General features: G+C 47.4%; 1 protein-coding gene across 1 annotated transcript in view; it reads right to left on the bottom strand.

Moving 5' to 3' along the window:
* The window catches only part of LOC112576713, a 35,283-nt gene that overhangs the window by 9,214 nt on the left and 10,918 nt on the right, over positions 1 to 15,151 (bottom strand). Inside the window, 28 exon segments of the mRNA XM_025259383.1 lie at positions 126 to 374; positions 733 to 922; positions 1,258 to 1,346; positions 1,530 to 1,772; positions 2,014 to 2,226; positions 2,524 to 2,657; positions 4,272 to 4,401; positions 4,656 to 4,772; positions 5,085 to 5,177; positions 5,379 to 5,543; positions 5,696 to 5,851; positions 6,267 to 6,425; positions 6,811 to 6,992; positions 7,464 to 7,602; positions 8,064 to 8,273; positions 9,142 to 9,270; positions 9,517 to 9,708; positions 9,843 to 9,905; positions 9,908 to 10,033; positions 10,401 to 10,530; positions 10,835 to 11,013; positions 11,561 to 11,752; positions 12,191 to 12,316; positions 12,788 to 12,976; positions 13,231 to 13,416; positions 13,788 to 13,961; positions 14,287 to 14,532; positions 14,875 to 15,016. Of these exon segments, the coding sequence (XP_025115168.1) occupies positions 126 to 374; positions 733 to 922; positions 1,258 to 1,346; positions 1,530 to 1,772; positions 2,014 to 2,226; positions 2,524 to 2,657; positions 4,272 to 4,401; positions 4,656 to 4,772; positions 5,085 to 5,177; positions 5,379 to 5,543; positions 5,696 to 5,851; positions 6,267 to 6,425; positions 6,811 to 6,992; positions 7,464 to 7,602; positions 8,064 to 8,273; positions 9,142 to 9,270; positions 9,517 to 9,708; positions 9,843 to 9,905; positions 9,908 to 10,033; positions 10,401 to 10,530; positions 10,835 to 11,013; positions 11,561 to 11,752; positions 12,191 to 12,316; positions 12,788 to 12,976; positions 13,231 to 13,416; positions 13,788 to 13,961; positions 14,287 to 14,532; positions 14,875 to 15,016 (4,543 nt within the window).

Raw genomic sequence — 15,151 nt, 5'->3', positions numbered from 1 at the left:
ATTGTTACAGGCTGAGTATCGCACTCTGTGACCCGCCACCTGGAGTCCTGTGTATATACCTGTATATACCTGTATATATATACCTGTATAAGGGTGCGCACTCACTGACACGCGACTATATCTACCTGTATAGCCAGGTGCGCAGTCACAGGCGTAGGTGCCGTACATGTCTCGACAGGTAGCACCGTTCAGACATGCGCCAGGTGTGGCAGCGCAGTCGTCCACGTTGTGCTGACAGCGTGACCCGGTGAACCCCGGGTAGCAGTCACACGTCGCCTCAGTGGACATGGAGGTGCAGGTGCCGTTGTAGCTGCACACGTTGTTGTTGCTGCAGTAGTCGATGGCTTCGCAAGGAGAGGCCGCCAGGGAGGGCACTACAACAGACCCTCCCAGTGCAGCAGGCAGACCACAAACACATCGACAATTTATTGTGTCGTTGTATATATACACGTGTGTAGGCAGGTAAACAACTTATTTCATAAATTAGAATGAGGTGCTAGCTGACTGACTAGAGCACAGTTGTCAGTAATTTCTCAGGTGAGGTTGATAATTTCAGTAATGTAAGTTTGGTGACCAGTACATTCCCTCGTGGACTGACCTTTATTTTTACATTTACTGAGTAAATTAAAAGTGAGTTAATGTGTTTTTACAAGTTGCACATGTGAATGGTGGTGGTAGGTGGGTCCCGGGGTGGACTTACCTCTAGAGGAGGGATCATGGGGGTGGACTTACCTCTGGAGGAGAGGCACTTGAAGCGGATCTCGTAGTTGTCACACCGCTGGTCCGACTGTTGTTGGTTGAAACACAGCAGCCCGAGGTCGGGGGTGCACGGCACGTCCAGCACGTCTGTAGACGGAGTTCCATTCACCGTCTTGCACTGGGCCTCCACGGGCAGTGTGCCCTCACAAATATTCAGGCCCAGCTGTGCCACAGAACGATGGCCTCATCACCAGTCACAGCTCAGTGACAACAATTGTCCAACAATCACAACTGACACCTCACCCAGTACCCACAGAAACATCCTCCCTCCATCTCTACCTTCCTGTGTCCGTGAGTTTCGCTCTACACCACTCAACGGTTGTTTTTCCTTAGTTCGTCATTTACCTTCGTGTTACATGGCTTAGTGACTAAAATTTAAATAAAAATATTGATAGATTTGCTTCCAGAACTAATAATGATTAAAGCTCGGTAAAACGGAAACATGTTGTAGAAACAATGGAAGAAAAAAAAAAAACGGAAAAAAAACTAGTTTTATACCGCCATGAGGCTGCTTCTCTGTTCGTCATCTCCGCTGTTAATGTTGTCGCCCGGGAGAAAGCTGTCATACCAAGGTGTCCAGTAGTATTCTGGAAAACAAGAGAGATAAATGTCCATACCTCCAGATTTCCATCTCCTTCCCTGCTCTCTGTTCTTTCCTTTTGTAAAATTGTTGACACGTCAGTGTGTTGTGTCTAACGGTGAGTATTAAGTATACTATAGTATAGCATAGTATAGTATAGCAAGTATGTGTTACAAACAAATCCACGCACCTTCTACTTGCTGACATATCCTGATGTAATAAATGTGGGAGCCATTGGCGACAGACGGGACTCGATCCGCGGGGTCCACAATTCTACAGGTCAAGGTGGCGTTGTCGAACATGACCTCGCTACAGTCCACTTCCTCACACATCTCCAGACAGGTCGTCGCCATCACACCTGACTGCACGTAGGTGTAATTCACTGGACTGTTGACCTCAACGCCAAAAAAAGCTTCAAACTGACACACCACCCCTGAAACAGTGGCAAACACATCATGTCACCCCTCGGCGTACTTTCTTTTTAATTTCATTATTTTTCTCTTTTCTGCAACATCAGAGGGACGAGGGAAATACAACTGCTGATAAGTCCACACAAACATACGAAGCACTCGGTATTTTGGAGCCACCAAGTATCTTTAGAACACACCCTTGTTACAACTGATACAACTGGTACATCACACAGACGACCAAAGGTCAACTTTGACCCTGTGTACCGTAAGCACTTCCGGGTTTGCAGATGCAGCGGAAGGTGTCGTGCACGTGATCCTCCACACACTGGCCAGGGCCACACAGGGAGGGACTGCACCTGCTGATCCTCGTCTCGCAGTTGGGGCCTGTGTACCTGCCGGGTGGGCAGGTGCACTGATAGGCGTCCACCAGGTCCGTGCAGTTGCCGCCGTGCAGACAGGGGTTAGATGCGCAGTCATCTGCAACAGCAACACGTGACTGAGTCGAATTCTACACAAGGACCTGATGTGACGATTTTTAATGTGGATGAAAATAAAGGTAGGAGTAAGAAATTAAAATAGACCAAAGCGGAGCTAAGAAGAGATGTGAAAGAAGTATCAGACGGGTGGATGTGATGGAGAAATGAGGGACGCGAGTACAAAACGACAATTTTGTGATGCACAACCATAAGAGGTTTCAGAAGAAAGTGTTGTTCCAAGTACTAAAGCAGTGTCAGTGCTGCCACTGGTGGCAGATGCCCCAGCAGGTCAACTCACCGATGTTGAGTTCACAGTTGTCGCCTTGGTAACCACTGCGACACTGGCACTGGTAGCGGACGTTGTTAAAGCTCTGACAGGTGCCGCCATGCTGACAGGGGTTGGGCTCACACAGCTTCACTGCAGTCTGGCACCTGGTGACAACAATCACAAAATAAACAAGAGTCTTGAAAATGTCCTATCAGACAAGTGGCCGTGTGTTGTAAGTGGTTCATCGTATCAAAAATGCACAGCATGTAGAGGAAGAGGACTTCTGTTCCGCTGGTTTCTCTCTTTTTGTCTCACCCTTTATAAAATCAGGTACCTGTTTGTGGGGTGGGCAGAGTCTTTCAGTCAGAATGTAGCTTCAACTTGCGAGTGACCGCCTCCAGAGAATTATCCTCCATCGTTGTGACGATGGCGAAAAATAAAATTCATTTGAATGTGAACCTGTGCGGCCTTAAGCCATTAGTTTGGAGTCCAACACATTAACACTCGGCCATCACAGCTTAAACACTGCTCACTGCTCACGGATAAACTAGTCTCAGTGTAGAGTAATTAATAAAACTAAGGAAATATATAATTTTAATAAATGAATAACAAAGGCAAACTTGAACATCTAACAAAACTACAAATTATATTTCACTGTCGTGAATACAGCCATAACCTGTAAATAGAATTATTATCCAGTAAGAAAACAAAACATTACAAGACATTAAACATTAAAGAGAAGCAATGAGAATATAGAATTAGAGTAATTATAATAATGTAATAATCATAGATACACAAAGACTAATCAGTTTGTAAGCAGAAATGTAAAGAAGTAAGCAGCAGCAGCATAAAACAAAACTAACAATCTCTGAAAAAAACAGAAATGTAAGTGAGAAAGTGCTTTGACAATGTCAACATTAATAAGACAATCTACTACAGTGTGATGTTGAAGCCATGTGGCTACAGACGACTATCACTGCCGGGTACTTGCAAGCAAAGACACTATATATAAATACTTCATTAGTGGCCAGACTCATTATTATTACTACTACTATTATTATTATTGGTGCTCAGTCAGAAATAGTGCTAATTTTTCAGTTTTATATATTTCTGTAATGTGATTAATTGTTCTCAGGAAAATACGCTCGCAGCCTGTCACTACTCCCCCAGGTACCCGGGGTGTGAGGTACAGAGTGGAGAACACAGCACTGGACTCACACCCTTCACAGTGAGTCGGGTGGACAAAGTATACAGGGTAGCTCGTGGTCGTGCATTTTGTCAAATCCTCCTTACTTGTGAATGTGTTATTGACTGTCACCTGGGTTCATCACTCAGTTTCAGTTTGTAAACGATGGCAGGCTGACTAAATCGCTAAAATAATAAATATAATAAATAATTTCTGACAAATCTGAAACACTAGCGATGGTGCGATACGGCAAATCTACTGTAAAGAGATTAACTTTTACCTGAAGCCATACTTCCTGCACAAAAAATTACGATCACCAAATTTCAATGTGAGTTTTAATATTTGAGAATGTAGATCACTATGACAAAATATTAGTTTAAAAAATTATATACGCCCCCCGACACACAGAGACACCATATCCCTATTATACATTCCGTGTACACACACCCACACACACCTTCCCCTCCACACACCCCTCACACATAACCCACCCGTATACCCACTCCCACCTCAATACACAAACACACGCCTATGAACTAGTCTGTGGGAGAAGTATGGAGGTGCTGATGGCCAATGACTGAGGTTGACTGACCTGTTGCCAGAGAAGCCGAGTGGACACAGGCAGGTAAAGGAGTTGAGGTCGTTCCTGCAGGCCCCGCCATTTTGACAGGTGTCCGACTGACACGTTTTGGCGATGACCTCACACCTGGATCCACTGGAACCTGAAGGTAAACAACTCTCACTGTGAGATGATTTTAATTCTTGTCATCATCTGATAATTCTGTCCTCCCTTCACCAATAATATATTTGTTCTCTCTCTGTCTGCGTGTCTATCCAGTCAGCCACAGCGAGACAGAGACTGAGAGACAGAGAGCCTGTTTGAAGAGCGGCCATGTTTTGGGTTTGTAGAATGTGTTGTTGGTAAAGACTGAATTTTTGTGGCGAGAATGCTGAAACCGATGTGATGGCCACTCACCTGTAGGACAGGAACACACGGGGTTGCCGCTGCTGTCGATGGTGCAGGTGCCGCCGTTGTAGCAGGGACTAGAGTCGCAGCGGTTGACTGGCAGGTCGCAGAACTCTCCCAGGAAACCTGGAAAAGTGAGGAAGGTGCACCACGAGCTTCACCCTCCCAGCCTTTGTCTGAGTGAGTGTGTTTGTTTGTTTGTGTACCTGAGTGTCATCACGATGTCACTTAGTGTCATTTGTGTGTTCAAGTGCATGGGAGACTTATCCCCCTTGGTGTGTACCTTACTTACCTCCCTCAAGCCCGCCGTGAACCTCTCAGTCCACAAGGATGCCTGTTAGTGTTGTGTCTCTAGTTAGTGTGTGCTACCCAAACTGTCTACACAGGTTCACACAGGTGAGACACGTGTACATGTTTGACGATGTGTCCTGTACCTACCCTCTGGACAGGTGCAAACTGTCGTGTGCTCGGCGATGCTGCATGTTCCTCCATTTTTACACGGGTTAGCTTTGCCGGTACATCCGGTGAATTCTGGAATTAAATAAACTTCTTTTGAGATATATTTTTAAAACATGAATGCCCGTATATAGCACCTTTGTAATACAGTTTATACCTCCACAGAAATAGTTGCAGAATCCGATTATCATCAGATGATCATCAAATAACGTATATTACAGTTACAGTGACGGAGGTCAACCACTGGCACGACCACCACCAACCCGCTACACTCACCTACACACGCCGACTGAGTGGTGGAGGCTGTGGAGGTGGTGTAGGTGTTGCCCCCACACTCCGTGCAAAACTGCGCCCCCACCTGACTGGCGTAGAAGTTGGCGGGACACGGAGAGCAACTGCCGTGGCCGTCGATGACGTTGTAGGTACCCGCAGCACATGGCGCTGAAATACAACACAGAAGCTGTAGGAGCTGTAGGAGCTGTAGCAGCTGTAGCAGCTGTCATCAGCAGCTGCACCGAAAGCAGTGGCTTGCGACTGTGGTTATTGTAGCCACAAACCTGTTTCCAGACCAATCTCTGAAGGACAAGACTTACCCAGGCACTGCGATGCAGACGTTGAACCGGAAGTCCTGGTCACGTGGCCTGACGCACAAGGGGCGCAATACGTGCTGTTGACGCCGTAAGTGTTTTTAGGACACATTTGACAGGGAGGTAAGCCTGTAGCCGAGTAGGTCCCGAGAGAGCACATCGCTGGTAGAGGAACAAACGATGTTTTACAAGTCACACGTGTGTCGTGTAGCAACATATCATTATTTGTTCTTTCGTCAGTCGTCAACAGATCCAAGCACAAGGAGTCAGCAACTTTTAGAAACTTCAGGAAAAATGTTGAATAAAAACAAAGAAAATTAATTTTTAAAACTTTGTTTGTCTTACCTTCATCGCCGAAAATTTAAATTTACACTAAAGTGTAGAAAAATAAGTACAGTGACACTGACCACGATGACGATGATTCATCATCATTTACATCATTTCTCTCTCTCTCTCTCTCACACACACACACAAGCAAACACTGTCTATAAACTAAGATTCCAAAAGCCACAGCAGGTTACAACCAGTGACAACACCTGTGCTACACTCATGTCCATCAGGTACCCAGGACACCTACCTGTACACTCGCTGCTGCTGACGGCCCCCGCCTGGGTGGAGGTCCCCGCCGGACAGTTTGTACACGTGGCCATCTGCCCTGGGTTCTGATTGTAGGTACCAGGTGGACACACCTCGCAGGTGTTATTGCTGGCAGAACGCATCCCCTCTGAACAGCTCACTGCATGTGAACAGACAGGAAATAAACCGTTAGCCCGGATGCTGAATGCTACTCACATTGTGAAAGGACAAGAGCATAAAGATAGTAAACGACCTCCGCTACCTGTGATTCTATCAAACACCTGCCTCTAGCAGTAACGGTCACAGGTATGGTTGTGAGCTGAAGGTGCTGACATAATGAACACACGTTATCCAAAGTGAGGCCACAGTACATTATCTTTCATCTGTTAATAACAACGATGTAAACGTCTTAAACCCTTGTATTGTACTACACTCCGTGATGTTGTCATCATAGACTGAGCAATAATTCATGTTTCTGTTGTTGTTGTTGTTGTTGCGATGTCACACTGTACTGTACTGTACATCAAAGGTGTGTCCACACTTACCACACGCTTGTTTGCCTGCCCACGTGATCTGTTTGCCGAGGAAGCAGAAAAATTCCTCCGAGATAAGCCTGCCTCCGCGGGTGGCGCTGCTGATGGCGGGGGACAGGAGATGGGAGTGAAGTTCTGTCTGAGGGACTCGGTGATGATGAAGACATCGCCCTCGTAGTTGAGCTTCACGGGGTCTTTACATGACCAGTAGATCTGTGAGTTCCGGCGGTCATAGGTCAACGTGTAGTCGATGAGAACCTGCGGCCGGACACATGGAGATTGTAACTTCCAGACAGACACGACCTACTCAAAGCTTTCACACATCTCCTGGATGACAGGTAATGTCACGCAGGTGTGTTCACATATTATGAGTGACAGGTAATGTCAGACAGGTGTGTTCACACCTACCCTAGATGACAGGTAATGTCAGACAGGTGTGTTCACACCTACCCTATATGACAGGTAATGTCAGACAGGTGTGTTCACACCTACCCTATATGACAGGTAATGTCAGACAGGTGTGTTCACACCTGCCCTAGATGACAGGTAATGTCAGGCAGTAAGCACTCACGTATCCTGTGTGGATGGTGACATTCGCTATGGTCAGTGTCCCCGTTGGTCGCCTGCCGGACGTCTCGGACACGACACAGACCTCAGGTAAGTACTTGACACTTTCCTCTAAGCTGTTGCTGCTGACGATGCGGTCGATGTACCGTTGGCTGTTGGTACAGGGGGCGCTGCTGTCCATCTGAGTGTAGTTGAAGCGGAACGTTTGGCGGAACAACGTTTCCTGCGAGAGCTGGTCTGAAACAGGAAGACAGGAGAGAGAACTGTGGGTAAAGGTAAACCGAGTGTGACAATGACACAGACTGGCACAGTGTTTACTGACAATGACACAGGCTGGCACAGTGTTTACTGACAATGACACAGACTGGCACAGTGTTTACTGACAATGACACAGACTGGCACAGTGTTTACTGACAATGACACAGGCTGGCACAGTGTTTACTGACAATGACACAGACTGGCACAGTGTTTACTGACAATGATACAGGCTGGCACAGTGACAAGATGTGTTCATGTGTTCTTACTGGCAATGACACAGGCTGACACAGTGTTTACTGACAGTGACACAGCCTGACACAGTGTTACTGACAATGACACAGGCTCACACAGTGTTTACTGACAATGACACAGGCTGACACAGTGGTTACTGACAGTGACACAGGCTGGCACAGTGACAAGATGTGTTAATGTGTTCTTACTGGCAATGACACAGGCTGACACAGGGGGTCCCTGCCAGGTGTCACCATCGTTGCAAGTCTTCACGATGGCCGTGTCGGAGCCCTGCTCAAAGAACACGTACCCGGGTTCACAAGAGAGCTGACACTGGTACCCAGAGTTATCCGTGTTTTCGTGACAGTTCCTCTTGCCGTGGATTGGTTCTCGCAGTGACAAGGGCGAGCACTTTGCAGCTGCAAGAGATAAACTCGAGAGTTATCTACTCACTGATGCTCGCACTTGCACTCGGGGTTAGTTTACTGAGAGCTTATCTTGGCGTACAATAAACATTCTTGGACAACCCTTGCACTGTATGAACACACCTACTCTTGCCTTATCTTCAAACTAACAGGATGTCTGTAGGAGTGAGTGAGTGGTACTCACGTCTAAACACCAGCGGGAACTGACAGGTGGCGCTGTTGCCCGCCAGTCCTGGACAGCAGCGGTGATCATCTGACTGTGGGTCGGGGGGAAGGACGTGGACAGGACAGAGGTCGAGGCTGTGAAGATGAACTTGGGTGGTGTGAACACTGGTGGTCGTGTGCCTTTGTTGTCGCTGACGGTGACATCACTGGCCGTGAACGTCACGTAATTGTCTCCCCTAGCTCTCGGAACTCTCTCACGATGTTGGGAGGACCTTCTATTGTCGGCGGTACATCATCTACAGCAAAGTGCAGGCAACTACTTCTCACATGCTCGTCTCTTTTAAAATTTTAATAAAGCAACTTTCAATAATTATTATAATTCTTTAAGCAATAGGCTTGTTAAAAAAGAGTCAGTTGTTGGACACCCGGCTAAGTGAAGGCTGGGTGGCCAGAGCGAGGTACCAACTAAGTTGCTAGTAATTTGTAAGCTGATTAATAAACTGTCCGGTCTTAACCAGCCAGACACGTGACCTGTTGTGACTACTTGAGGTGTGGCTGTCGCGCCAGCGACTGACCTTTCATGGCTACTGTAGTCGTGCACTGGGCCTGGTTGTTGTTGTAGTCGCTGGCAGTGAAGGTGAACACCACCAGGTCCTGGACAGCACTCGGCTGGAGGACGGGTATGATGTCACAGGACCTTCTGTGATCTTGAACATCTTGACCCCTGCGTTGTCCTGCACCGTGGGGACGGACACCACATCGGACAGGCGAGCGTACCTCGAGGCCTCCAAGCTGGTGTTGCAGCTCAGGGTGGGAGCCTGGGTGTCTGCAGCACAGGGCGGAAATGACGTCAGAGGATAAAGCGAGCAGAGTAAGGCTTGTCCCGAGATTTTAAGTCGTGTTATGCGGAAAGAGAACTCACTCCATGTACCTGTCGGACTTTGCCAGCCAAGCACTCAATCGCTATGTCAATGACATTGAAGAGGTGCCCCAGACAAGGGTGGGTCCTTGACCCCAGAGCCAGACCCCGGGCAGACATGACAAGGGGCAGCACAGGGGATGCAACACATACCTTGACAGGTCGGGGCACTGGCGTTGAAGGACAATGCCGAGCCACTGGGGTTCATCTGGCACTGGATGGGATGAGGGTTGGACAAAGTAAAGCCAGGCCTGCTGCACCGGAAGCTGACCAGCTCGCCCTGGTTGTAAGACGTGGCATTCTGGGTCCCGTCTGGGGGCCGCCCTGGGTCCTCACACCTTGCACCTGTTCTCAAACAAGTCCATAAGACAAGTGGACACTGAGACACTGAGACTTATGCACCTTGTAAACAGTTTATGCGACTCTACGACACAGTATTTCACGTGCACGTCACGTGACCCCTTCCTTCCTGACCTCACCTTCACACCGAAGGTCACCAAAGTCCCAGATTCCGCTGCTCGTGCATCGCACAGTTCTGTCCCCTTGGAGCTGTTGCCGAGGATGTTGTAGAGGTTCTGACAGACGAACTGGAAGGAGGCGCCGTACACCGAGCTGCTGGGAGGAACACTCTGGCTCCCTGGCATGCTCTTGGGCCGCCCGCACTCCACCACTGGACACAAACACGTCACAACTCACCGCAGAGACACGTCACAACTCACCGCAGAGACACGTCACAACTCACCGCCGCCTGTGTCGCTCGTACAACTGAGTCAACCATCGTCTTACATCGTATCATTCTACCATTCCTGTTTCCACGGTTACAATTTGATAGGAAAGTGTTTATTAAACAGTTGTATTTTGTGTAATATTTCACTTAATTAACAATTACAATTTAATTTCTATTTTCGGTTACTGCACTCAATAGATTCATCCACAATTACAATTATAAATACATTCAAGCATATCTACAATTTCTGCTTCAAACTGTAAAAACAGTTTCTACACACAGCTCCAATTATTCAGTATTTCTCACTTACACCCGCATTCGTTGTCCGCGCCTGCGAGCTGGCACCGCCCCTGGTAGTACACACACCAGCGGTACTTGGAGACGACCCCTCGCCCTGGCACGTCACAGGTCAAGGTCACATTGTGTCCGAACTGCACGACCTGTTGTGGACAGTCTGGCAGGGTTCTTCAGGTTACTAGGGACTGTGTCGGGTGGACAGGTGGCCACTGAGAATAAAAGGAGGGTGTTGAGTCAGTGTCACCCTGGGAATTACCTGGACTATGTAAAGCCGTTAGCCAGGTAAACTGTGTGTTGCAGGTCATGTGACTACTGCAGGTAATCAGCTTCATTAAATGTGACAAACATCAATGGAATGTTGAGCATTTAAGTTCTTCTTAAAAAATGTTTAATTAACCATCTACAATGCCGACAAAAGTCACCCGATGAAAACTATTGTGTAGTCACCTTCGCACACAGGGGGAGGTAAGTCCCACTGGCCGGTGGCGGAGCAGGTGAGTGTGTCTCTGCCTTGCAGCTGGAAGCCGAGGTCACACAGGTACTCCACGTGGTCCTGATAGTGGTAGCTGGACTTGTCGACCAGCACTTGCCGCTAGCGACCACTGGTGGAGCGGGACATCGCACAGCTGCCAGGAAATAATGTCACAGACAATACAAACAGTGTCACCAAGACAGCTGTCACAAATAATGTCCCAGACAATACAGTGTCACGAAGACAGCTGTCACAAATAATGTCACAGACAATACAAAATGTGTCACAAGACAGCTGCCAGAAAGTAAATGTCACAGACAATACTGGATGGGGTGTCACAAGCACAGCTGCTAGGAAATAATGACAAACAGTATCACCAAGACAGCTGTCACAAATAATGTCACAGACAATACTGGATGGGTGTCATAAGTACAGCTGCCAGGAAATAACTGTCAATACAGGGGCCGTACTGTCTACACTGAAGAGCACGTAAGGAAGCTGAAGGTGATTAGGAGACTTGTTTGTCAGTCTGTCTGTTTGTTTGTTTGCTTTCTTATTTACTTGCTTATATTCTGTGCTTTAGGTGGTTGGCTGGTTAGTTGTGCAGGTAAAGGATTAGAAAGATGGAGGTTTTATGGACAAAGGAAATCAATGCAAGGACCTCCCAGGCAGTTCTAGAAAGTGTGAGTGACGTCACGTACGGACACAGGTGTGGTGCAGTCTTCTGATGTCGCCGGCGCGCGTGCCGTCCTCGGTCCTGGCCACCGTGAAGCCCTCGTCCCCGTTGTTGGCGAAAAGCTTGTAGCCGGACTTGCATTCGCACTGGTAGCTACCCGGGGTATTCTTGCAGATGTGATCACAACCTCCGTTTTCGACTTGGCATTCGTCGATGTCTGTGATGATGATTAACAAAGTACACTGAAGACATGGCCACGCTTCAATGCATTCGTTTCTTTAGTTTAACAGACAAATGTCGAACATAAATAGTTGGACCACTCATGAGCCAGCAGCCCGGTCCAGTATTTAACAGGTTAGTTAATTATGACGGGGCAATGAGTGCAGTAAGGTTCAAGGAGGTGACGACTGTTGATGCATGATGCAATGTGTGCTTGGTGACCCTGTCCAGAAATGGAACAAATCCCGCGCCACGAAATTGCCAAAGATACAAAGAGAAGATAAACGGACATCGATGAAATATCATTTTCTAAGCTTGGCCGTGTGAGAACATGTTACCATGGATGTAACGTGTGTTACCATGTGATAACGAGTGGTAATAAAGTGTACCAATATTGTGACGTATGATAGTGACGTGTACCAGTCCGAGTACTGACCGCCACAAGTCCTGCCATCCGGTGCCAGAGAATAACCAAGGTTACAACTGCACTTCCGGCCCTCGGTCATGGAGTCTTGGCAAAGCTGCGAGCAGTAGCCGGGCTCTGACACACACCTGTCCTGGACTGATGGCAGAGAGGTAAATATACTACATATACTACTACATATAATACTACAAATATTACTATAAATACATAGTGCTACTATAAAGACTACTATAAATACTACTATAAATGGTACAAATACTTACATATACTACTACATAAACTACTATAAATAATACTATAAATGATACTACAAATACTACTACACATGCCACTACACCTATCTCAGGCCTACAAATCTTCGGCTTGCCATAGACACCTCTGTGATGTGTCAGTTGTAATATTAAATACAGAACAAGTAGACATTTATTATCAAGACAAGCTGAAAACTATTTTTAAAAAGTACATGACCTATATTTTAAGCACCCACAATAGGGCCACTTCTTCTTTCTCTCTATCACCATCACTGTATTCATAATTGTTTGTTGAGAGACAGGGTACATACAGGAGAGCAAGAACAAGGATGAAGTGCAAGCAGTGCTCGGTACTCACAGGTACACGTCAAGTCCGATAACCCTGGAAATGTCCGAGTAGCGTCGCACGTCACAGTGAGTGATCCCCCTGGAAGGCTGGTGACGTAGCCAGCGTTACACGTGGCGGTGACGCTCGTGCCAAGGGGGACTAGGGTGCCGCTGTGTGTCACCGTGGCTCTGGGTATAGTTGGCACCAGACAGGTCAAGGCTGAAACAGCAGGTCATCAGGTCACGGCTACCTTGCTACGAGTTTCTTTACAGCTGTGACAAAATGGCCGCCTTCTCCCTTCCCGCTGCTTTCTTTTCCCTATTTTTTCTTTCTTTCTTTTCCTTTTATATTTCAATTTACTCTTTCTCTCTTTCTCTCTTTCTCTCGTGGTGGTTGTATATGTGGTCTCGATAGACAGACAGCCGTCCACCCACACATGCCCGTGCTACAGGGACTATTTCCTTGACCCTGACCTTGACATGTCGGCGCACTGGCAGACCAGCTGCCGCTGGACCCACAGAACAAGATGGGTGACCCCGCCAGCTGGTAACCGCGGCTACAGCTGTACTCCAGGATAGAGCCGAAGCTGGTTCCATCACCGGAAGTGACGTTGACTGCACCATTTGGAATGGTCATGGGCTGAGCCGAGCAGGACGACGCTGTACATAAACAACTGTTGATTAAATGTTTACCCCACCATGGTCACCCTCCCACCTCACCTAGCTCTGACTATTCAGGTCTCGTGACATCGCGCGTGCAGTAAACACATCAGAGGAGGAGGTAAGTGTTTGTCAATGAATGTCGCAAATAAATACTTGAGTGATGTTAAAATAAACTCACAAAGCAGCGCAACGTCAGTGATGGAAAGAAAGAGAGTTTATAAGCCGATGGAACATTACACGGCAGATACTTTCAGCATAGTGTACAATGAAGTACAGCACAAGATCGTCTAAGACCTTTGAACATTACTGACGGTTCATATTTATCACTGTGAGTGGTGCAACATGTCTAAGACAGGAAGGACACGTACTGGTGCAGGATGGGGCAGTGGTCCACACGCCTTGTGACGAACACATGATGGTGCTGGAGCCGGTGATGGAGAAGCCTGGGTAGCACTCATACCTGACGGTGGCCTGGTACGTCACACCCGTCGACTGCGAGATGTAGGCGTTGGCGACAGGGGGCGCTTTGCCGCAGTACCGCGCTGCACAACACCAGACGTCACTCATCCTACAGATGGTACTCACAGGAGCATGCGTCACGATGAGGAAATAAAAGAATAAATGATGATGATGATGATGATGATGATGATGATGATGATGATTGATGATTGATTGGCGGATTGGATGATGATGATGATGATGATGATGATGATGATGATGATGATGATGATGATGATGATGATGATGATGATGATGATGATGATGATTGATTGATGATTGATTGGCGGATTGGATGATGATGATGATGATGATGATGAAGACGACGCCGACGATGATGATGATGATTAGATGATGATGCGTCCTCACGTTCACAGCGGGGCAAGGAGTGGACGTCCCAGCGGCCGCCCTCTACACACGTCATGGTCACGCGGTCAAGCCCCACGAAGCCGGCCTCGGCGCTGGTGTTGCGGTGCTCCGCGGCGTAGAAAGTGTAGCCAGTGACACATGACACAGTGACACTCGTGCCGAGGTTAAAGGCCGACACTGCTGACGTCACGGCTGCATCTGATGACGTCACGGATGTCTGGGCGTTGAAGACAGGGGCAGAACAAGCTGCACGTGCATACAAGCAGCTTTGTCACGTGACCTCACCAGCAAGTTCCTGTCCTCTATTAGAGGGAGGGACTAACTGTAGAAGCGAGTTGATGTGGGGCAAGGGGCACATGTATAAAACTGTCTGAAGGAACAAATTACGAACGTGTTTAAAGATCGGTGCAATTTAAATGTGTCGTGCAAGCCTTTCAATAATTTTATTTTAAATACGTTTAGTTCTAGAATCTTCAAGATTGTATTCTGCACTGTGGTTTTATAAAAGTGATTTATCTAAAAGGCATTAAGGCCGACAAGTGCCAACATTACAACGGTGATGTGAACTGGCCCCTGTGTGTGTTTTACCGATGGAGTAGGTGAGAGAGAATCCTCGGCTGACGGTGATGGCATCGGAAATAAATTCCATCTTGAAGGAGTCGTTGAAGGTGATGGACGAGGGTTGTGTGGTGCCTCGAAGTTCAAGGATCTTGTTGCCAGGCATGTAGACCTACGTACATTGTTATTCTTTGAGACAAACAGGACTTCGCAGGATTGTTCAATAGTCAGCAACAACCTAGTCATGCGAAGGGGCTAGGTAAATTTACAAAATGGTAATTATTTCACAGCAGTGTATCAGGAAAAC

Source organism: Pomacea canaliculata, linkage group LG1 (genome assembly GCF_003073045.1).
Source record: "Pomacea canaliculata isolate SZHN2017 linkage group LG1, ASM307304v1, whole genome shotgun sequence".
Classification (NCBI taxonomy): Eukaryota; Metazoa; Mollusca; class Gastropoda; order Architaenioglossa; family Ampullariidae; genus Pomacea; species Pomacea canaliculata.
Note: the sequence above shows the minus strand (reverse complement) of the source record. Positions and strands in the feature narration are given on the sequence as shown.